This window comes from Mytilus galloprovincialis, chromosome 12 (genome assembly GCF_965363235.1).
Source record: "Mytilus galloprovincialis chromosome 12, xbMytGall1.hap1.1, whole genome shotgun sequence".
In the NCBI taxonomy this organism is placed as follows: Eukaryota; Metazoa; Mollusca; class Bivalvia; order Mytilida; family Mytilidae; genus Mytilus; species Mytilus galloprovincialis.
The window spans coordinates 72,455,717-72,480,739 of record NC_134849.1 but is presented as its reverse complement, the minus strand read 5'-3'; the positions used below and the strand labels follow the sequence as shown (position 1 = coordinate 72,480,739).

At 32.4% G+C, this 25,023-nt stretch overlaps 1 protein-coding gene across 2 annotated transcripts; it reads right to left on the bottom strand.

Moving 5' to 3' along the window:
* Nucleotides 1–69: 69 nt before the first annotated feature.
* LOC143054756 (MICOS complex subunit MIC27-like) lies at nt 70–24,435 on the bottom strand. Of its 2 annotated transcripts, none has more exons than XM_076227797.1 (8): nt 24,375–24,435; nt 15,906–15,984; nt 15,013–15,138; nt 13,711–13,765; nt 12,257–12,352; nt 11,405–11,548; nt 1,271–1,299; nt 70–219 (listed from the first exon to the last, which is right to left on the bottom strand). In XM_076227797.1, the coding sequence occupies exons 2-7, from the start codon at nt 15,966–15,968 to the stop codon at nt 1,280–1,282; spliced, it is 504 nt and encodes a 167-aa protein (XP_076083912.1). In that variant the 5' UTR covers nt 15,969–15,984; nt 24,375–24,435; the 3' UTR covers nt 70–219; nt 1,271–1,279. The 2 variants fall into 2 exon arrangements, with proteins under 2 accessions (XP_076083912.1, XP_076083913.1); XM_076227798.1 differs by having other exon boundaries at nt 24,384–24,415.
* Between the last annotated feature and the right edge of the window lie 588 nt (nt 24,436–25,023).

The window sequence follows — 25,023 nt, the reverse complement described above, 5'->3', positions numbered from 1 at the left end:
TCTGGCCAACATGAACATATTCACTCAATACAAAAACACAACAATCTTTTTGATATGTGAACAATGTAAAACTTTTTTATCTTTTTAATAGATATCAACCACAATAATTCATATTCTGTTTTTTCATGCTTTTTATTAAAAGCATCAACAATCTTTTTTAAATGTACATATCACAAATACACATGTCTATTTTCCACCTCTTTTAATTCACTCAGGAATCTGAAATTAATAATAAATAATAATAAAGTTATATTTTGTTATGATTAAATTACATTCACCTATCTTGAGGATTATAGGAAATCATGCCAAAAGTCTTTTTTTGTTTGTTCGACTTCTTGACATATATCAAAAAAAAAAAACCATTTAGAATTTGAATTGAGTTATCTCCCTTTGTCCATAAATATTGAAAACTATTCGGCCTCGATGTCATCATAATTTTAAAAAACTCAGAAAACAACCAAGCAAGAAGGCAGAATTTGGCCTTTTCATGCATATTTTGCACTCTGATTAATAAGTAGTTTTATGAACAAGGGCCCAGGATTTCTAGGCCAAGCTTTGTTAGTTTAGTCTGTCTTTGTTTGTATACATTTACATTTACTTTTCTACATTGGCTAGAGGTATAGGGGAGGGTTGAGATCTCACAAACATGTTTAACCCCGCCGCATTTTTGCGCCTGTCCCAAGTCAGGAGCCTCTGGCCTTTGTTAGTCTTGTATTATTTTAATTTTAGTTTCTTGTGTACAATTTGGAAATTAGTATGGCGTTCATTATCACTGAACTAGTATATATTTGTTTAGGGGCCAGTTGAAGTACGCCTCCGGGTGTGGGAATTTCTCGCTACATTAAAGACTTGTTGGTGACCTCCTGCTGTTGTTTTTTTCTATGGTCGGGTTGTTGTCTCTTTGGCACATTCCCCATTTCCATTCTCAATTTTATGCTTGATATTTTTTAGATGTTAGATGCTGGTGTTCATTATTGCCAGTTGTTCCGCACTATATTTTTCGGTAATTTCTGTTGTATATTTATGTATTATAACTAGTTTTTGCAACTGTAATTCTTATCAAAATATTTAATTTTTTTGGATAAGGATTGAAATCACATATACATCAATTTGTAAACTGAATATCTGATATAAATGTTTTTTTTTTTTTTTTAGTTTATACAAAAAGTAAAGCTTGTATGTGTATAAATATAATGGTAAGCTTGAGTATATCATAACTATAATGGTATAAACTTTATCAATTTGTAAATATTATGAATAAAATTATTACCTCTCCTCTTTATTCTTTTTTATCTTTATCTGAAAATGACATATGATTGAATTGAAATACATCTTATTTTACTTTAATATATAACTGGCCACAATAAATTACTGTACATATAGATGTTGGTAACAAATTTTAATCTTAGAAAACATTAACTAATGATAAATTCTTGAATCATAACTGGAACACACAAATTTAAAAACCTCTAAAATGGATTCCATGACCTTCAGAAATTGAAATGTCCTCTAATTTACCAGGAATGTCTATGCATAGAAAACCATTAAACAGTGACAGAATTAGTAAATTTTTGTAAATTTCTGTTTAGATTTTGATCCTAGTTTCCTTCCTCTTTACAGCAACATTTGCCCTCTTTGGTAATTTTCTTTTATAAAATAGTTTTACACAGATCATTTTCAAAGTATATGTCATCTACAAAATTTAGGCAAAGATGATGTTATATAATCTTACAAGGACCATTCTGTGATATCTTATAAAATCTTACCTGGACCGTTCCATAATGACATGGCATGGTCTTTAGCTTTATTATAGCCATTCAGTGTGATATCTTATAAAATCTTACCTGGACCGTTCCATAATGACATGGCATGGTCTATAGCTTTATTATAGCCATTCAGTGTGATATCTTATAAAATCTTACCTGGACCGTTCCATAATGACATGACATGGTCTTTAGCTTTATTATAGCCATTCTGTGATATCTTATAAAATCTTACCTGGACCGTTCCATAATGACATGGCATGGTCTTTAGCTTTATTGTAGCCATTCTGTAATATCTTATAAAATCTTACCTGGACCATTCCATAATGATATGGCATGATCTTTAGCTTTATTGTAACTATTCTGTGATATCTTATAAAATCTTACCTGGACCGTTCCATAATGACATGGCATGGTCTTTAGCTTTATTGTAGCCATTCAGTGTGATATCTTCTAAAATCTTACCTGGACCATTCCATAATGATATGGCATGATCTTTAGCTTTATTATAGCCATTCAGTGTAATATCTTATAAAATCTTACCTGGACCATTCCATAATGATATGGCATGATCTTTAGCTTTATTATAGCCATTCAGTGTAATATCTTATAAAATCTTACCTGGACCATTCCATAATGATATGGCATGATCTTTAGCTTTATTATAGCCATTCAGTGTAATATCTTATAAAATCTTACCTGGACCATTCCATAATGACATGACATGGTCTTTAGCTTTATTGTAACCATTCTGTGATATCTTATAAAATCTTACCTGGACCGTTCCATAATGACATGACATGGTCTTTAGCTTTATTATAGCCATTCTGTGATATCTTATAAAATCTTACCTGGACCATTCCATAATAACATGACATGGTCTTTAGCTTTATTGTAACCATTCTGTGATATCTTATAAAATCTTACCTGGACCGTTCCATAATGACATGGCATGATCTTTAGCTTTATTGTAGCCATTCTGTGATATCTTATAAAATCTTACCTGGACCGTTCCATAATGACATGGCATGGTCTTTAGCTTTATTGTAGCCATTCTGTAATATCTTATAAAATCTTACCTGGACCGTTCCATAATGACATGGCATGGTCTTTAGCTTTATTGTAGCCATTCTGTAATATCTTATAAAATCTTACCTGGACCGTTCCATAATGACATGGCATGGTCTTTAGCTTTATTATAGCTATTCTGTGATATCTTATAAAATCTTACCTGGACCGTTCCATAATGACATGACATGGTCTTTAGCTTTATTATAGCCATTCTGTGATATCTTATAAAATCTTACATGGACCGTTCCATAATGACATGACATGGTCTTTAGCTTTATTGTAGCCATTCTGTGATATCTTATAAAATCTTACCTGGACCGTTCCATAATGACATGGCATGGTCTTTAGCTTTATTGTAGCCATTCTGTGATATCTTATAAAATCTTACCTGGACCATTCCATAATGATATGGCATGGTCTTTAGCTTTATTATAGCCATTCTGTGATATCTTATAAAATCTTACATGGACCGTTCCATAATGACATGACATGGTCTTTAGCTTTATTGTAGCCATTCTGTGATATCTTATAAAATCTTACCTGGACCATTCCATAATAACATGGCATGGTCTTTAGCTTTATTATAGCCATTCAGTGTGATATCTTATAAAATCTTACCTGGACCGTTCCATAATGACATGGCATGGTCTTTAGCTTTATTGTAGCCATTCTGTGATATCTTATAAAATCTTACCTGGACCGTTCCATAATGACATGGCATGGTCTTTAGCTTTATTATAGCCATTCTGTGATATCTTATAAAATCTTACCTGGACCATTCCATAATGATATGACATGGTCTTTAGCTTTATTATAGCCATTCAGTGTGATATCTTATTAAATCTGACCTGGACCGTTCCATAATGACATGGCATGGTCTTTAGCTTTATTATAGCCATTCTCTGATATCTTATAAAATCTTACCTGGACCATTCCATAATGACATGGCATGGTCTTTAGCTTTATTGTAGCCATTCTGTGATATCTTATAAAATCTTACATGGACCGTTCCATAATGACATGGCATGGTCTTTAGCTTTATTATAGCCATTCTGTGATATCTTATAAAATCTTACCTGGACCGTTCCATAATGACATGGCATGGTCTTTAGCTTTATTGTAGCCATTCTGTCATATCTTATAAAATCTTACACGGACCTTTCCATAATGACATGGCATGGTCTTTAGTTTTATTATAGCCATTCTGTCATATCTTATAAAATCTTACCTGGACCGTTCCATAATGACATGGCATGGTCTTTAGCTTTATTATAGCCATTCTGTCATATCTTATAAAATCTTACCTGGACCGTTCCATAATGACATGGCATGGTCTTTAGCTTTATTGTAGCCATTCTGACATATCTTATAAAATCTTACCTGGACCGTTCCATAATGACATGGCATGGTCTTTAGCTTTATTGTAGCCATTCTGACATATCTTATAAAATCTTACCTGGACCGTTCCATAATGACATGGCATGGTCTTTAGCTTTATTGTAGCCATTCTGTCATATCTTATAAAATCTTACCTGGACCGTTCCATAATGACATGGCATGGTCTTTAGCTTTATTGTAGCCATTCTGTCATATCTTATAAAATCTTACCTGGACCGTTCCATAATGACATGGCATGGTCTTTAGCTTAATTGTAGCCATTCTGTGATATCTTATAAAATCTTACCTGGACCATTCCATAATGATATGACATGGTCTTTAGCTTTATTATAGCCATTCTGTCATATCTTATAAAATCTTACCTGGACCGTTCCATAATGACATGGCATGGTCTTTAGCTTTATTGTAGCCATTCTGTCATATCTTATAAAATCTTACCTGGACCGTTCCATAATGACATGGCATGGTCTTTAGCTTTATTGTAGCCATTCTGTGATATCTTATAAAATCTTACCTGGACCGTTCCATAATGACATGGCATGGTCTTTAGCTTTATTGTAGCCATTCTGTAATATCTTATAAAATCTTACCTGGACCGTTCCATAATGACATGGCATGGTCTTTAGCTTAATTGTAGCCATTCTGTGATATCTTATAAAATCTTACATGGACCATTCCATAATGATATGGCATGGTCTTTAGCTTTATTGTAGCCATTCTGTGATATCTTATAAACTCTTACATGGACCGTTCCATAATGACATGGCATGGTCTTTAGCTTTATTATAGCCATTCTCTGATATCTTATAAAATCTTACCTGGACCATTCCATAATGATATGGCATGGTCTTTAGCTTTATTGTAGCCATTCTGTGATATCTTATAAAATCTTACCTGGACCGTTCCATTATGACATGACATGGTCTTTAGCTTTATTGTAGCCATTCTGTAATATCTTATAAAATCTTACATGGACCGTTCCATTATGACATGACATGGTCTTTAGCTTTATTGTAGCCATTCTGTAATATCTTATAAAATCTTACATGGACCGTTCCATAATGATATGGCATGGTCTTTAGCTTTATTATAGCCATTCAGTGTGATATCTTATAAAATCTTACCTGGACCGTTCAATAATGATATGACATGGTCTTTAGCTTTATTATAGCCATTCTCTGATATCTTATAAAATCTTACCTGGACCATTCCATAATGATATGACATGGTCTTTAGCTTTATTATAGCCATGCAGTGTGATATCTTGTAAAATCTTACCTGGACCGTTCCATAATGACATGGCATGGTATTTAGCTTTATTATAGCCATTCTGTGATATCTTATAAAATCTTACCTGGACCATTCCATAATGATATGACATGGTCTTTAGCTTTATTATAGCCATTCTGTCATATCTTATAAAATCTTACCTGGACCGTTCCATAATGACATGGCATGGTCTTTAGCTTTATTGTAGCCATTCTGTCATATCTTATAAAATCTTACCTGGACCGTTCCATAATGACATGGCATGGTCTTTAGCTTTATTGTAGCCATTTTGTGATATCTTATAAAATCTTACATGGACCGTTCCATAATGACATGGCATGGTCTTTAGCTTTATTGTAGCCATTTTGTGATATCTTATAAAATCTTACATGGACCGTTCCATAATGATTTGGCATGGTCTTTAGCTTTATTGTAGCCATTCTGTGATATCTTATAAAATCTTACCTGGACCATTCCATAATGACATGGCATGGTCTTTAGCTTTATTATAGCCATTCTGTGATATCTTATAAAATCTTACCTGGACCATTCCATAATGATATGACATGGTCTTTAGCTTTATTATAGCCATTCTGTCATATCTTATAAAATCTTACCTGGACCGTTCCATAATGATTTGGCATGGTCTTTAGCTTTATTGTAGCCATTTTGTGATATCTTATAAAATCTTACATGGACCGTTCCATAATGATTTGGCATGGTCTTTAGCTTTATTGTAGCCATTCTGTGATATCTTATAAAATCTTACATGGACCGTTCCATAATGATATGACATGGTCTTTAGCTTTATTATAGCCATTCTGTCATATCTTATAAAATCTTACCTGGACCGTTCCATAATGACATGGCATGGTCTTTAGCTTTATTGTAGCCATTCTGTCATATCTTATAAAATCTTACCTGGACCGTTCCATAATGACATGGCATGGTCTTTAGCTTTATTGTAGCCATTCTGTGATATCTTATAAAATCTTACCTGGACCTTTCCATAATGACATGGCATGGTCTTTAGCTTTATTATAGCCATTCTGTAATATCTTATAAAATCTTACCTGGACCTTTCCATAATGACATGACATGGTCTTTAGCTTAATTGTAGCCATTCTGTGATATCTTATAAAATCTTACATGGACCGTTCCATAATGATATGGCATGGTCTTTAGCTTTATTATAGCCATTCAGTGTGATATCTTATAAAATCTTACCTGGACCGTTCAATAATGATATGACATGGTCTTTAGCTTTATTATAGCCATTTTCTGATATCTTATAAAATCTTACCTGGACCATTCCATAATGATATGGCATGGTCTTTAGCTTTATTGTAGCCATTCTGTGATATCTTATAAAATCTTACCTGGACCGTTCCATTATGACATGACATGGTCTTTAGCTTTATTGTAGCCATTCTGTAATATCTTATAAAATCTTACATGGACCGTTCCATAATGATATGGCATGGTCTTTAGCTTTATTGTAGCCATTCTGTGATATCTTATAAAATCTTACCTGGACTGTTCCATTATGACATGACATGGTCTTTAGCTTTATTGTAGCCATTCTGTAATATCTTATGAAATCTTACATGGACCGTTCCATAATGACATGGCATGGTCTTTAGCTTTATTATAGCCATTCAGTGTGATATCTTATATAATCTTACCTGGATCATTCCATAATGATATGACATGGTCTTTAGCTTTATTGTAGCCATTCTGTGATATCTTATAAAATCTTACCTGGACCGTTCCATAATGACATGGCATGGTCTTTAGCTTTATTGTAGCCATTCTGTAATATCTTATAAAATCTTACCTGGACCGTTCCATAATGACATGGCATGGCCTTAAGCTTTATTATAGCCATTCAGTGTGATATCTTATAAAATCTTACCTGGACCGTTCCATAATGACATGGCATGGTCTTTAGCTTTATTATAGCCATTCTGTCATATCTTATAAAATCTTACCTGGACCGTTCCATAATGACATGGCATGGTCTTTAGCTTTATTGTAGCCATTCTGTCATATCTTATAAAATCTTACCTGGACCGTTCCATAATGACATGGCATGGTCTTTAGCTTTATTGTAGCCATTTTGTGATATCTTATAAAATCTTACATGGACCGTTCCATAATGACATGGCATGGTCTTTAGCTTTATTGTAGCCATTTTGTGATATCTTATAAAATCTTACATGGACCGTTCCATAATGATTTGGCATGGTCTTTAGCTTTATTGTAGCCATTCTGTGATATCTTATAAAATCTTACCTGGACCATTCCATAATGACATGGCATGGTCTTTAGCTTTATTATAGCCATTCTGTGATATCTTATAAAATCTTACCTGGACCATTCCATAATGATATGACATGGTCTTTAGCTTTATTATAGCCATTCTGTCATATCTTATAAAATCTTACCTGGACCGTTCCATAATGATTTGGCATGGTCTTTAGCTTTATTGTAGCCATTTTGTGATATCTTATAAAATCTTACATGGACCGTTCCATAATGATTTGGCATGGTCTTTAGCTTTATTGTAGCCATTCTGTGATATCTTATAAAATCTTACATGGACCGTTCCATAATGATATGACATGGTCTTTAGCTTTATTATAGCCATTCTGTCATATCTTATAAAATCTTACCTGGACCGTTCCATAATGACATGGCATGGTCTTTAGCTTTATTGTAGCCATTCTGTCATATCTTATAAAATCTTACCTGGACCGTTCCATAATGACATGGCATGGTCTTTAGCTTTATTGTAGCCATTCTGTGATATCTTATAAAATCTTACCTGGACCTTTCCATAATGACATGGCATGGTCTTTAGCTTAATTGTAGCCATTCTGTGATATCTTATAAAATCTTACATGGACCGTTCCATAATGATATGGCATGGTCTTTAGCTTTATTATAGCCATTCAGTGTGATATCTTATAAAATCTTACCTGGACCGTTCAATAATGATATGACATGGTCTTTAGCTTTATTATAGCCATTTCCTGATATCTTATAAAATCTTACCTGGACCATTCCATAATGATATGGCATGGTCTTTAGCTTTATTGTAGCCATTCTGTGATATCTTATAAAATCTTACCTGGACCGTTCCATTATGACATGACATGGTCTTTAGCTTTATTGTAGCCATTCTGTAATATCTTATAAAATCTTACATGGACCGTTCCATAATGATATGGCATGGTCTTTAGCTTTATTGTAGCCATTCTGTGATATCTTATAAAATCTTACCTGGACCGTTCCATTATGACATGACATGGTCTTTAGCTTTATTGTAGCCATTCTGTAATATCTTATGAAATCTTACATGGACCGTTCCATAATGACATGGCATGGTCTTTAGCTTTATTATAGCCATTCAGTGTGATATCTTATATAATCTTACCTGGATCATTCCATAATGATATGACATGGTCTTTAGCTTTATTGTAGCCATTCTGTGATATCTTATAAAATCTTACCTGGACCTTTCCATAATGACATGGCATGGTCTTTAGCTTTATTGTAGCCATTCTGTAATATCTTATAAAATCTTACCTGGACTGTTCCATAATGACATGGCATGGTCTTTAGCTTTATTATAGCCATTCAGTGTGATATCTTATAAAATCTTACCTGGACCGTTCCATAATGACATGGCATGGTCTTTAGCTTTATTATAGCCATTCTGTCATATCTTATAAAATCTTACCTGGACCATTCCATAATGACATGGCATGGTCTTTAGCTTTATTATAGCCATTCTGTCATATCTTATAAAATCTAACCTGGACCGTTCCATTATGACATGGCATGGTCTTTAGCTTTATTGTAGCCATTCTGTGATATCTTATAAAATCTTACCTGGACCGTTCCATAATGACATGGCATGGTCTTTAGCTTAATTGTAGCCATTCTGTCATATCTTATAAAATCTTACCTGGACCGTTCCATAATGACATGGCATGGTCTTTAGCTTTATTGTAGCCATTTTGTGATATCTTATAAAATCTTACCTGGACCGTTCCATAATGACATGGCATGGTCTTTAGCTTTATTGTAGCCATTCTGTGATATTTTATAAAATCTTACCTGGACCATTCCATAATGACATGCCATAATGACATGGCATGGTCTTTAGCTTTATTATAGCCATTCTGTAATATCTTATAAAATCTTACCTGGACCGTTCCATAATGACATGGCATGGTCTTTAGCTTTATTGTAGCCATTCTGTAATATCTTATAAAATCTTACATGGACCGTTCCATAATGACATGCCAAAATGACATGGCATGGTCTTTAGCTTTATTATAGCCATTCTGTAATATCTTATAAAATCTTACCTGGACCGTTCCATAATGACATGGCATGGTCTTTAGCTTTATTGTAGCCATTCTGTGATATCTTATAAAATCTTACATGGACCGTTCCATAATGATATGGCATGGTCTTTAGCTTTATTGTAGCCATTCTGTGATATCTTATAAAATCTTACCTGGACCGTTCCATAATGACATGGCATGGTCTTTAGCTTTATTGTAGCCATTCTGTGATATCTTATAAAATCTTACCTGGACCGTTCCATAATGATATGACATGGTCTTTAGCTTTATTGTAGCCATTCTTTGATATCTTATATAATCTTACCTGGACCGTTCCATAATGACATGGCATGGTCTTTAGCTTTATTGTAGTTATTCTGTGATATCTTATAAAATCTTACCTGGACCGTTCCATAATGACATGGCATGGTCTTTAGCTTTATTGTAGCCATTCTGTGATATCTTATAAAATCTTACCTGAACCATTCCATAATGACATGGCATGGTCTTTAGCTTTATTGTAACCATTCTGTAATATCTTATAAAATCTTACCTGGACCGTTCCATAATGACATGGCATGGTCTTTAGCTTTATTGTAGCCATTCTGTGATATCTTATAAAATCTTACCTGGACCGTTCCATAATGACATGGCATGGTCTTTAGCTTTATTATAGCCATTCTGTAATATCTTATAAAATCTTACCTGGACCATTCCACAATGATATGACATGATCTTTAGCTTTATTATAGCCATTCAGTGTGATATCTTATAAAATCTTACCTGGACCGTTCCATAATGACATGGCATGGTCTTTAGCTTTATTATAGCCATTCTGTAATATCTTATAAAATCTTACCTGGACCAGTCCATAATGACATGGCATGGTCTTTAGCTTTATTGTAGCCATTCAGTGTGATATCTTATAAAATCTTACCTGGACCGTTCCATAATGACATGGCATGGTCTTTAGCTTTATTATAGCCATTCTGTAATATCTTATAAAATCTTACCTGGACCAGTCCATAATGACATGGCATGGTCTTTAGCTTTATTGTAGCCATTCTGTGATATCTTATAAAATCTTACCTGGACCGTTCCATAATGACATGGCATGGTCTTTAGCTTTATTATAGCCATTCTGTAATATCTTATAAAATCTTACCTGGACCGTTCCATAATGACATGGCATGGTCTTTAGCTTTATTGTAGCCATTCTGTTATATCTTATAAAATCTTACCTGGACCGTTCCATAATGACATGGCATGGTCTTTAGCTTTATTATAGCCATTCTGTAATATCTTATAAAATCTTACCTGGACCGTTCCATAATGACATGGCATGGTCTTTAGCTTTATTATAGCCATTCTGTAATATCTTATAAAATCTTACCTGGACCGTTCCATAATGACATGGCATGGTCTTTAGCTTTATTGTAGCCATTCTGTTATATCTTATAAAATCTTACCTGGACCGTTCCATAATGACATGGCATGGTCTTTAGCTTTATTGTAACCATTCTGTTATATCTTATAAAATCTTACCTGGACCGTTCCATAATGACATGGCATGGTCTTTAGCTTTATTGTAGCCATTCTGTGATATTTCAACTGCTTGGTTTGGGTAACAAAGGGATGTAGCACCAACAACAGCAAAGGAGGAGTAAAACAGTTTCCGTAAAATTCCACCTGCAATACAAAACAAGAGCTGTGAGGGAACTCACAATAAGGATATCTCCCTCCCAGTAATACTATCTGTATATTGAAGTAAGTTTGTTTATCTCCCCTTAAACATATTGAACCAAAATTCTATTCCTAAAAGCACTTCCTTAGGAAGTGTTGTACTGCTGTGTACATTTCCATCAATACCCATCAAGCTGTTTGCCAGAAGTTGGTTTACAAATGAACAAACAGGGTGATTTCTATGTACCTCTTGTCAAATTTTTTTTCTTCAAATTATACAAACCCTCCCTAAATGATATTCTTTATGATTTAAAGGTCACAACAGTACCATGCAACACTAAACAAAATCTTACATATCATGATCATTGGAATCCCATGTTCCATGACAGTCAATAACACAAGTTGGAGCAGAATTCTTTTTAAAGTTTCATTGAGCAAATAATGTGAATGCTTTGCCTAAGAAAACATCAGATATATAATATTGTCAACATCTTTAGATTTCTGTTATGTTGTGTTTACTAGTCTAGACATAGTTTGTATCCCCTCTTTCAGGAAAAAATACCATCTATGGTAAAAAAAAAAAGTATACATGTATCACCAATCATTTTTTAGTTTTATATACATAAGCTTTTGGTAAATGTTCTTAACAAAATTTATTGAAAATTCTATCCATGTGAACTCAAATAACAACATTTTCACTTAATTAATTCTTACCTCTATGACCAAGAACAATTCCACCCAATCCAGCAACAGTTATAACTCCTGCTCTTGGCAGAATTCCTGGATCATTCTGTATATATTCGATAGTTTCTAAAACAAAACAAAATACAACAAATACTTTTATAGTATACAATAAAACTTGTCAGGGTTTTGGGGAACCATATTTCTCGCCTTCTTTTGCTGTTAATCGCAGGCTCAACAAAAAAGAGGTAAAAAAAATAATAAAAATATTCCTCTCATTACCATCTTTTGATTGTAAGAAGCTTCTGTCCAAGTTGGGTAAAAATCTAGGATAGTTTATGAATCTAATAAATGTTTTTAAACCTTTAACTGCAGACTGTATGTAATGTTAACTGAAAATAAAAACAAAGTCCATTTATAAGTAAAATACGAAAAAACAGGTATGAAATTTTAACAAAATTTCCTGCAGATACTAGATTTGGATCATAAACAAGCTTTTGTCCATGTTTGGTAAAAATCCAGGATAGTTTAAGAAAGTTATTAAAATTTTAAAAACTTTAACCACAGAGTGAATGTTATGTTTCCTGGCAGAAAAACTAAGTCCATTTATAAGTAAAAAAACAGAATTTCTTTTTTACAAAATTACTTCTGGATACTATCTTATGATCATAAACAAACTTCTGTACAAGTTTGGTACAAAACCAGGTTAGTTTAAAGTCATAAGAAACCTCAAATTAAAAAAAAAATATGCATATGTTTTTTAATAACTAAATGGATAGTTTTCATTATACAACTTATGTACATATACTTTTTCTGAGGAAAATTCTTTAATTTGTCCACATTTAGAAGAATTTTACTTATTTTTAATTGCTTCCTTCCAGGAAGCTATTCGCCGACATATTTTCCGTATTCATAGTGACCTGAGTGTAACCCTCCTCGTAAAAATCCGGTTATCGCAATACGCATGGATCTGTCATTAAAATAAACAATTATATGATTGTACATGTTAAACACGTGTCAATACCCATGCTTTTTGTTATTTGTTTACTATAAGGTGACAATCGGTAAACTTCGGCTTCAAAACACGGCATTTAATGAGCAGCCATATTTGTTAAATCATAACAGAAAAAGAGAAAAAAAATGACGATTATACGATATACTTGCTTAAAAAATGAGAAAATCGTACAGAGGACTAAGTTTATAGTTTATGATATATACATGCATTGGTTCAAGAATTGGATAAACATTATTTTTCACCACTCACTCGTTTCTTATGACTTTAAGAAAGTTATGAAAAGTTCAAAAACTATCACAGAGTGAATTTTTGTGAACGCCACCGCCGTTTTTTTTTTATTTGGACATCTTACTATAGTGTAAAATGCAGTACATGTATCAAGATATCAACATGTAATTTTTGTATATCATATACCTAAGTAACAGACATTTTAATATTGAGAAAAAATCAGATAAACAAAATAAGTACTCACGTTGTGTATGTGCTTTTCCAATTTCATATTTGTCTTTAATTGTGTCTGTCGTTTCCTAAAAATGTGATATGTATGGTTATCCAGTAAAATAACACAAAAGACTCAATAATTAATAGTATAGTATAAGGTATGAAACTTTCAAACCATAGATAAATCTTGGAGCATGCAGGGAAATTTGCACAGGGTCATATTTTTGAATTTCTTAGTTGCTTAAAAAAGCGAAAATTAAACAAACGTAAAAGCGAAAATTAAACAAATAAGGCCTTTAGTTTTCTCGTTTGAATTGTTTTACATTGCCATTGGGGCCTTTTATTGCTGACTATGTGGTATGGGCTTTGCTCATTGATGAAGGTTGTACGGTGACCTATAGTTGTTAATGTCTGTGTCATTTTGGTCTCTTGTGGATAGTTGTCTCATTGGCAATCATACCACATCTTCTTTTTTATATGTAAAAACTGAAATCCTTTAAAAGATGAGTGCTCAACCTTTTTAGATTTTTAACTTCCCAAGTCCTCTTAAAAGGCTTCAAATTGTAACAAGAAGTTGATACGTTTCAATATCTACATGTACAAAAAAGGTCAGCAACCCAACAACAAAATGATCAAAGAAGACTGCTATTTACTGATCATTTGGTAAACTAAAATCTATCTTTTGCTAGAAAAAACTTAAGGATGTATCCTTCTGACGTATCAGTTTCGTTGAAATCTCGTTCTGGAATTATTTCCAAAACATGTGATAAAAGTGGAAAATAGCAATGTATTTAATTAATATCAAAATCGAACATAAAACTAAGCTTTCTGAAAAAAACGGGTATTTACAATCTGTAGCTTTTGAGTAATTAAATTATCAAATTTTATAACCAATCAAGGCAGTCTTTTTAGCCAAAAATTTGAGAAAATAGGTGAGGGGTACAAAAAATGATTTTACAAGACACATGTGCATCCCATATCACTTTTGTCTTTCAAATTTCTTAGTTATGTACTGTTTCAATCACTTATAAAAAAAAAACTTGAGATTATATGCATTTTGTTCCTAAAACAGAGAAAAATCACAAATTTACAAAATTGACAGCATGGGAAATTTGCCATGAAAAAGCATCAAAATAAGACAAAACTTTCTTATACTAACATCTACTTATAGTTTTTTTGAAGTTAAATTTATTCAAATTGGTCCATTTCATCTTTATTGAAAGTATGAAAAGTTTAATTGTGGAACTGAGATTTTTTTCATAATTAAAGTGTACATCCTTAATTAGTTGGACTTTTGAAAGGATGAGGTAAAGACATTATTCCATCTTCTTACTTTAAATGTGTCTAGCACTGTAAACAGAGATTTTCTGAATTCTGTTACTCCATTTTTGAATGGTGTCTTTTCTTCTGGGAAAACTTGAACTTCGTATCTATCCTCAGGGTTATCATAGATTGGTAACTGTAATAGAAATATTTTCATTGTATAATGTGGATTCAATTATTTACATGTGTACCAAATTACATGGATTGATGAAAAATTAAATTAAGTATTTGTGGATATTTGTTTTCATGGGCTTGCCAAAGTCTGCACGTAATTTATAAGCCTCCAGAAAATTTGTACTAAGTCAAACATTGAAAATCGTGGTTCACTTATACCCAGGTAATACACCAAAAATTGGTATCCATCAATAATCATTATAGTGAAACAACAGTATAAAACGTTCATAAGTCTTATTGAATATTTCATAATCAGAAATTATTGCGTGCATTTATTACAGTGATTTTTTAAGAATTGACAAAAATATTAGGGCAATTACAGCAATTTCAATACAATCTGCATATACATGTAGATAAATGTATGTATCAGATATAAGAATGAGTTCTAATTATTGCCATTATCAGGAAGTCATGTTTTAGCATAAACAAAAACCTTGCAAAATTTTATAGTCTCTCTTGTGGAGAATAGTCTCATTGGCAATAATACCACATCTTCTTTTTTTAAAGTATACAAAATCTTAACTTCTCTGGTGCCTGACTGGAAAACCCAGTTATTAACTGTGTTGATAACTTCTCCATTTGACTCACAGCGAGTCCGAACTTTTCCTTTTCCTTTTGAAGTCTTGCACTCTTTGTTTAGTTTTAGTATATTTCACAACTGGAAGTTTTTAACAACCTTGACTAGCTATACAGCCCTTGCACAGTTGGTCATAGTATATTTGTTCATACCTCTGAAACTTTTACTTTCTTTGATTCTGTTTCATTCTCTGCAAAAACCATTTGGAACACCATTGTATCTACTTTTGGCCTAAAATACACAGAAACATTTGGTTATCATGGTTAAGGCAAAGTATTAAAAATGAGAAAATGTAATTACATACAAGTTTACAATCATTTAAATCTCTGTAAAAAATGTCTAGAATGTACAAAATGTATGTGGAGAGCAGCAAAAAATAACCATTGATTTACCTTAAAACGCATTCTTTTACCTGGAAAATATCTTAACAGAATTTTGATTAAAAGAGCATTAGCTACGTATTTCGACAATCAAATCAAATATTTTTATTTTTATTTGTTTCAAATGGATTATCAGTCCGAGATTACTCTGACGTCCAGCAGCTGTGTAACAAAGTTTGTCAGGCACAGCATCATTCATATTAGAAAATGAGATGTCTTAGAGATTACTCTGATGTCGCACAGGCTGTGAATGGCTGTTTTGCCCGACAAGCTGGCACTTGTATGTCTGGCAAAACAGCCGTTGGACATGCAAGTAATCAAAGACTACCAACCAGGATGTCCAGTCAGGGGACTTACTGAAATAAGTGATTTTTAAATCACTTATTTGAGTAGCAAATTCAAAGTTTTGTCACAAATTGGGATTTTGTAGTTTTTTTCAAAATTTTAAACACAGGTTTAAATAATATCTTTTAATTAGTAAAATTGAAAAAAATGAACTTTTTGCTTCTTTAAAGTAGCAAGGTTTATGCCTTAGATGCTATCATTTAGCTGAAAATTCTATTTTATTTGAAAAAATGCTATAATAATGGCTTTACATAATGAACTGATACTTTCTTTACAGATTTTTCCCAGCAGTGGGAGTATTTTTCCTGTAAAGTTCAAGGTTTCATCTTTTAGAATATGTAATAAAATTCTACTGTTCGCAATAAACATTTCACTGTTCGGGGTTGTTGAAATTAGTGGGGGTTATTAAAATAATGATACTTAAATAAGTGATTTTTGGGAAGGAAATTGAGGTATGATACTTAAACAAGTGATTTTAATGTCATTATCCTAGATTCAGTACAAGGTCATCACCTGAAATGACCTGGTCATTCTAGACAACACAGATGTTGGTTCTGATAAGTTTAGAAACATAATTAGTCCCTGAATCATTTGTATTCTATATTTAAAGCTACAATAAGATTAAATCACTTCTTCTATTGATTAATTTGTACTACTTAAATAGGTGATTATTAAAGAAAGACAACTCTTACTTTCAACTTTTATGGAAATAATGTTACTTAAACCAGTGATTTAGAAAATCACTCATTTAAGTAAGTCCCCTGACTGATGTCTGTCAGCACTACTGTAACTGGATGAGCTACATTGATTGGGTCTCATTGGGGTCTAAGCGTGACGTGGGATTGCCGATTTTTAGTAAGTGTGACATGTGAAAGTCAAATTATTGTGCTGTGAAAAAGGGAAATGAAGTCTAGCGAGACACGGGAAATTACAAATTTTTTTGAGCGGTTGCCAACTTATTACAATTGACATACTTGGGTAGGATTGCTACGGATGATTAGGACAACAAATGAAGGTGTGTTATACACCATTATACAGTCGGAAAGCAAGCCCTTAGAAACGACCGTTGTTGCTACTTTCTTAAGACAACAATGGGACTGATATTAAAACCCGCCATTCTGAAATTGCGTTAATTTAGCGGAATTTTTTTTTGGCGCCAATTTAGAAGTTTATCTTTTTTGCTTTTCTACTTGCCATTAGGGTCTGAAATAGATTTATTTCGATTTGTTGAGCATGGAGTTTATTATCAAAAGGGAAAAAAAATCTCAAACATGTCAAATTGGCCGTGTTTTAACGATCCCGTAATGCCGTTGATCGTCGTTTAAAAACTCTGATGTCGCACAGGCTGTGAATGGCTGTTTTGCCCGACAAGCTGGCACTTGTATGTCTGGCAAAACAGCCGTTGGACATGCAAGTAATCAAAGACTACCAACCAGGATGTCCAGTCAGGGGACTTACTGAAATAAGTGATTTTTAAATCACTTATTTGAGTAGCAAATTCAAAGTTTTGTCACAAATTGGGATTTTGTAGTTTTTTTCAAAATTTTAAACACAGGTTTAAATAATATCTTTTAATTAGTAAAATTGAAAAAAATGAACTTTTTGCTTCTTTAAAGTAGCAAGGTTTATGCCTTAGATGCTATCATTTAGCTGAAAATTCTATTTTATTTGAAAAAATGCTATAATAATGGCTTTACATAATGAACTGATACTTTCTTTACAGATTTTTCCCAGCAGTGGGAGTATTTTTCCTGTAAAGTTCAAGGTTTCATCTTTTAGAATATGTAATAAAATTCTACTGTTCGCAATAAACATTTCACTGTTCGGGGTTGTTGAAATTAGTGGGGGTTATTAAAATAATGATACTTAAATAAGTGATTTTTGGGAAGGAAATTGAGGTATGATACTTAAACAAGTGATTTTAATGTCATTATCCTAGATTCAGTACAAGGTCATCACCTGAAATGACCTGGTCATCCTAGACAACACAGATGTTGGTTCTGATAAGTTTAGAAACATAATTAGTCCCTGAATCATTTGTATTCTATATTTAAAGCTACAATAAGATTAAATCACTTCTTCTATTGATTAATTTGTACTACTTAAATAGGTGATTATTAAAGAAAGACAACTCTTACTTTCAACTTTTATGGAAATAATGTTACTTAAACCAGTGATTTAGAAAATCACTCATTTAAGTAAGTCCCCTGACTGATGTCTGTCAGCACTACTGTAACTGGATGAGCTACATTGATTGGGTCTCATTGGGGTCTAAGCGTGACGTGGGATTGCCGATTTTTAGTAAGTGTGACATGTGAAAGTCAAATTATTGTGCTGTGAAAAAGGGAAATGAAGTCTAGCGAGACACGGGAAATCACAAATTTTTTTGAGCGGTTGCCAACTTATTACAATTGATATAATTGGGTAGGATTGCTACGGATGATTAGGACAACAAATGAAGGTGTGTTATACACCATTATACAGTCGGAAAGCAAGCCCTTAGAAACGACCGTTGTTGCTACTTTCTTAAGACAACAATGGGACTGATATTAAAACCCGCCATTCTGAAATTGCGTTAATTTAGCGGATTTTTTTTTTGGCGCCAATTTAGAAGTTTATCTTTTTTGCTTTTCTACTTGCCATTAGGGTCTGAAATAGATTTATTTCGATTTGTTGAGCATGGTGTTTATTATCAAAAGGGAAAAAAAATCTCAAACATGTCAAATTGGCCGTGTTTTAACGATCCCGTAATGCCGTTGATCGTCGTTTAAAGTTATTTTCTTCTATTTTTCACAGATTAACAAAGACTATATGTACTATACAAACAATTAATAATACATATCTCAAAATTAAAAAAAATCATAAAGTATAACGTTCTATTACCCCTTGGGAAACCCCGTTTGAACTAAATTCCAAAAGAAAGACATTTTTTGACATTGTATAGTTTTTCGGTCTTACACATCGATGTCACCTGGCATCTGAACACAGTCAATGTACACACATTTAGTATGTTTGTTTGAAAAAGTAATGGCGAGATCAGCTGTGAATATTTGACTGGATTAATTATTCTCTTTAAGTCAGTGAAATGTATGACTTAACTAAACCAAGGTAAGGAAATCTTATACTGTCTTTGCACAACCTTAGAGTGGGGTGCTCATTTTCGCCACATCTTTCCATGTTTTCTACAGTTTATGTTCAGGTCTAAATGTTTTTGAAGTATACTGATATTTCTATATGAAGATAACTTCAAATGCAAAATATACTTAAGCTTGAAAACCGGTTTGTTTTAAGAAAATCATCTGAAAAGTTAGATTAAAGGGTGTTTGAAATTTCCAGATGTTTTGTCAATGGGGGACACATATTCGCCGTTTTAACACATCTATTCAAAACCAAATAACCGCAGCTTTTAACAATTTTTTTCAAAATCAATTGCATTATAGATGAATAGCAGACATTTCAAAGGTATAAAGAATTCAAAATTAAGGCATTCAGTCAAATATTTACTTAGAAATACTTCTTTGAAATCGTGTTTTTTATTCAGGAAATTGTCCGAAAATCGTTGTCCGTTTTTCTGTCATTTTCGGTAGGATCCGCAATTTTGTCTCAGTTTAAAAAAATATAATTTACGGGTACATTTCTTCCATTTCAGCCATCCTTTGAAGTTTTTACACCTCAAAATCCTTAAACGGCGAAATTGTGTCCCCGGCAAAAATGAGCTCCCCACGCTTTAGATGCACTGACATAAAACACATTCGTTGTTTAAAATAATACTTTTTTTTTGTGATAAAGGAATCCTGCAAAAGTAAATGAGAAAGTATTGTCCTAAATATCAACTTAGGCAGCCAACAACCATTTGATTTTCTGTAGGGGGTAGGGGGTGGTGGCTTTTGATTGTTTTGAAGAAAAAAAGTTTGTTTCCAAATTTTGGATAAAAAATAATTTGTTTTTGACCCTGAGAAAAAAAAAATGTTTGTTTTACCCTCAGCTGCCATTAAATGAAATGCTAAAATTGAAAGAGAAGAATTGTTTTCAACTTGTCTGGAAAAAAATCCATAGTCCCCCCCCCCCCCCCCCCCCTCCCTGAAAACAAATGGTTGCTGCCTTCAAACAATCTCTTTCAGAGTATCATTTTAATCAATCTTATTCAAAGCATTATCATACTGACATGAAGTGTGACTTAGTTTTGACTCTAAAACATAATTGTTGACTTAGCCCCCAGAAACTGCTCTGAAATACTTTTATATAAATGTAAAAATGCATAGTTTTTTTAATGTTATTATTATATTTTTCAAATAGAAAAAGAAAAATATTTCTAAGTCTATTTTGTTCTTATTTATTTTCAAGTTCATGACCAGCACCATTTATTTATTGGTTTAGTGTGTTATTTTTATAATTTGAGTCCATTCATTAGAACTATAACTTGCATTAAATCAATGAGACAACATGGCAGTGATATTGTTGTCTTTTTTCAAAACTACCTCTACCGTTTTTTATTGGGAAAAATGCATATTTTTTATTGAAATTGGGAAATTTGTATATTTTATTCTAAACACATCTCCAATTTTTTGCTGACCTTTGCTGTCTTTTTTGCACTGTTTTTTCATGTATATTTTGGCCGTATATTTTGGTTGTCAGACATTTTCAACCTGAAAGGTACTTTTCGGAGAGGGGAAAGAAACAGAAGCAATGATGGTACTTTATGCATTGAAAACTACATGTGTTACAAACATCATGATGATTCTGAACAGAAAACCGGATCTCAAAAGTGCTTTCTAATATCAAAATAATAGCATGAATACGATATTTACAAACATTACACCAATGCCATCACTGTTTGGGGAAAATTTGAAACTTTTTGGGAGGAATTTTAAGCCATTTTTTTTAGTAATTGGGAATTTTCTCTAGGGGAAAAGGCCGAATTTCGGCTGTAATTTGAGGCAAACAATATCACTGCATGGTTATATTTAGTTTGTTCATACAAGGATTGCAAACTAATTTTCCTTTTATAGATTTAAAATAATGAAGATTTTACATTCATAATACTTTCATTATGATCTCTTTTATGTTTAAATGAAAAAGGTAGGACCAACTTGCAAGTGTCAGTATTTAATGAAAAGGAATTCCTGTTTTTTATCATTTTAATACTGTCTTGATCCATTATTCATTAATATTTAGACTACCCCTTGTATAAATTGAGTAGACATTTATTTCTGTGTTAAAATAATTTGGTTGCAGCAGTAAAAATACTTACCAAAACATGAATATTAAATTAACTCTTGGAATATTAAATTAATATTAAATTATTAACCCTATTATGGCACATAGGGACTCATAGGGCCTATTTCACAATGACTGAGTTCTGAAAAGTGATAAAATGTGTTTCTCTATTTTTTGGCACATGATTACAGTATCAAAATATATTTAATAAGATAATTTTTAATAATATCCACATGTAAATAACAGCATATTGCTTGATATAACAATAGTTTGTTCATGATAGTGTCAAACAAAGGGACGTAACTCGTGAATTACCGTCGGCCCCGCTTCGTCAGAAATATCGACACATCTAACTGGCACATTTGCGTATCTTAGCATATCAACTGGCACAAATTTGACACATCATAGTCCAAGTTATGTTACATAACATAATTTAAATTCAGCATACCTTCCCGAGAAGTTAAGAAAGAAAATTACGATTTTAATTTTCTGTGACCAATTTTTTTCGTCAACACCTTGACTTTGAAGACACATTTTGAGAGAAAAAAATGAGTTTAATCCATAATTGAGTTGAGTAATATATTTCTTATATACTCAAGAATGTTCACTTAAAAGGAAATTAGTTTTAATTCATGCAAAAAACTACAAATTCCAAAAAACGAGCTTCACTTTTTTTGGTAAAAAAATGCCCATATATGGTAATCACATGACGTCCATTGTTGCTTTAAGAAATGGGGTCAAACCGGGGTCAGCTTTCCGACTGTATAAAGATAAATCAATTTAGATTTACGATATAATGTCAATAATAAATTATTATGAGTTTTAGTGGGGTTGACAGGCTATAAAGCTGAATTAAACAGAATTTTATCACCGCCTGACATTTTTCTAAAATGCAAGTGAAGTACCTTGTGTTATATAAAGGTATATGGGTCATTTTCAAAAAATGTCGAATTTTGAAATTGAAAATATTATTAAAAGTTACTTATTCAAACAACCCTCTACATAAGCAAATCAAAACAAACAGTACTTTAAGAACAACATATTAAAAGATGCAATCTTAATGATGTCATACAAAAATATGTTGAAACATTTTTTGATCGGTGGTACATTATTTTGTCTATCCTGTTACCATTTTCAAAAGAAATTTTGGGTTATTAAGAAAAGGTTTAGATAAAATGTTAAGCTTGTTTTACGTAGACAATTAGATGGTTTTCAAGAGAATAAACTTCTATATATATTCATTCTGTAATATAATAGATTATTTGCCAATTTAACAGGTTGTACTGAAAAATGCCTCTAAAAATTGGTTTTCAAAGGTTGTAAAAATTATCACCAGTAATGCAAGTCTAAGATAGCAATTTATATTGTTCGGCATTTTTTCACCCTTTCAAATAAACCCAACATCAAGTAAATCCCTCATAAGGTAGTTTACTTTTCTCTATATTTCATTGGTAACAGGAACGTACGTTTCTGATATATTACTATATAAAAGTCTATCCTGTTACCTTTTTGTCTATCCTGTTACCGATATCAGTATTGCACCTGCGAATGCTTAATTGGGAAGATTAATACGTTATAACCTTAAGATGACTTCAAACAACGAAATATTTCATTCGTTTTGCACCTATATGTTAAGATAAAAAAATTAACGACGTTTTTGTCTACAATTGTCTATCCTGTTACTGTAACCATAGCAACCATAGTAACAGGATAGACATAACAGGATAGACAAATTTCTTCGTTTTTGATTGCTGTTGTGAAATGACTACTCCCTTTGGTGAAGTGATTATGTTTTTCTATTGTGAATTTGGTTTCCAACACGTTATTGCACTTTTTACAAGTATACTGTTGGTGTATTTAATCAAAATTGGTGGTAACAGCATAGACATGAAAAAAAGTACGCTATATTTTTTTCACTAAATGTCTTGAAATTTCTTTTCTCTACACTGTCGTTCAAGAAACGAGGCGTTTTAAATGTAAAGATTACTTTGCACTTTTGAGATCAACACTGACTGATTCAATATTCATAGGGAGAATAATTTCACGGCTGATTTAAGTAGCGGTAACAGGAAAGACATGAACCTCCTGTACGCAGATTCAATTTAGTTTGTAGATAATATGTTACATACAATGATATAGAAGCTACGATTTTTCGTTAGAGTAATATTAAACGTTCTTAAAAAGTCCCTTTTGCAGATATCAAGGCGATCAGAAAATCGCAAAAAAATCATTTGAAATGTGTTTTTCTGACACTGTACGCAGACAAATACCCCCAAAATGGATCTTAAATGCAGTTTAATCTTATCAAAATAGATGTAAGGTGTGTTTATTATTAATGTTCTAAATCACAAATCCGACAAGCTTTCATTTAAACCATTACAACTGAAATTTCCATTAGAAATAAAAAAGTTAGCATGGGTGTACTGAAAATTCGACATTTTTTGAAAACGACCCATATAGGGAAAAAATTCTGAGACAAGTGCCTGTAAATTATACGAAGTCGAAGGTAGACCGGTAAAAATATAAATAGACTATCAAAATTGGAATCCTATGTAGAATTACAGAGTTTTTTGTCGTCGGCATTGACCAGGAAGACGTTTAGTAACTGTCTCTTATGTGTAATTTACTAATTACAAATGAATTACAAACGATTTCTTAAAGTTTTTGCTTGATATTTACAAATGTCACCTTGATTCATGGGCGCTGACATTTTATAAGGGAAATAACTCTTTACAGTACCGTGTTTCCTCCAATGAATTATAACGCAAAATATGAAAATTGGATTTTGCAGAATTTTATTTTAAATGCCATTTTCTACAGGATTTATAAAAATGTTGTCTTCATTCAAATACTTGTTGCATAAAAAAGAAACTTACCATGTCTTCCATGCAAAAGGGTATAAAATGGGTCCTTTTGTTTTTGTTTTTTTATTTTATTTTCAGACCAATTTTCTCTATTTTAATTCTTTATACTTTTTGCCCATTTTTTTCTATTCTTTATACTATTTGCCCATTTCTTTCTATTCTTTATACTATTTGCCCATTTCTTTCTATTCTTTATACTTTTCGCCTGTTTTTCTCTTTTCCTTAAAGATAAGCGCCTCATTTTCGCTATTATTCATTTTTGGGGTCGATTTTCTCTTCTTAATATTTTTTGTCCATTATTCTCTTTTCAGTTTAAACCCCATCCACTCTCATGACAAGTACAAACTCCTAGTGTCTCAGACATATTTACTCACCTCAATGAAAATCTCTACAATAACAAAGGTAGACTAGTCAAGACCCATCAGTGGCAAATATTACAGCCACATCAAGATGTTATATATATA

Bases quoted from the DNA above. Each gene is read 5' to 3' on its own strand.
- LOC143054756 (XM_076227797.1), bottom strand. From the start codon at position 15,968: ATGGTGTTCCAAATGGTTTTTGCAGAGAATGAAACAGAATCAAAGAAA. The intron at 15,139-15,905 runs GTATGAACAAAT...TTTCTATTACAG, and splicing joins AGAAAGTAAAAGTTTCAGAG to TTACCAATCTATGATAACCC. The intron at 13,766-15,012 runs GTAAGAAGATGG...TCACATTTTTAG, and splicing joins CAGTGCTAGACACATTTAAA to GAAACGACAGACACAATTAA.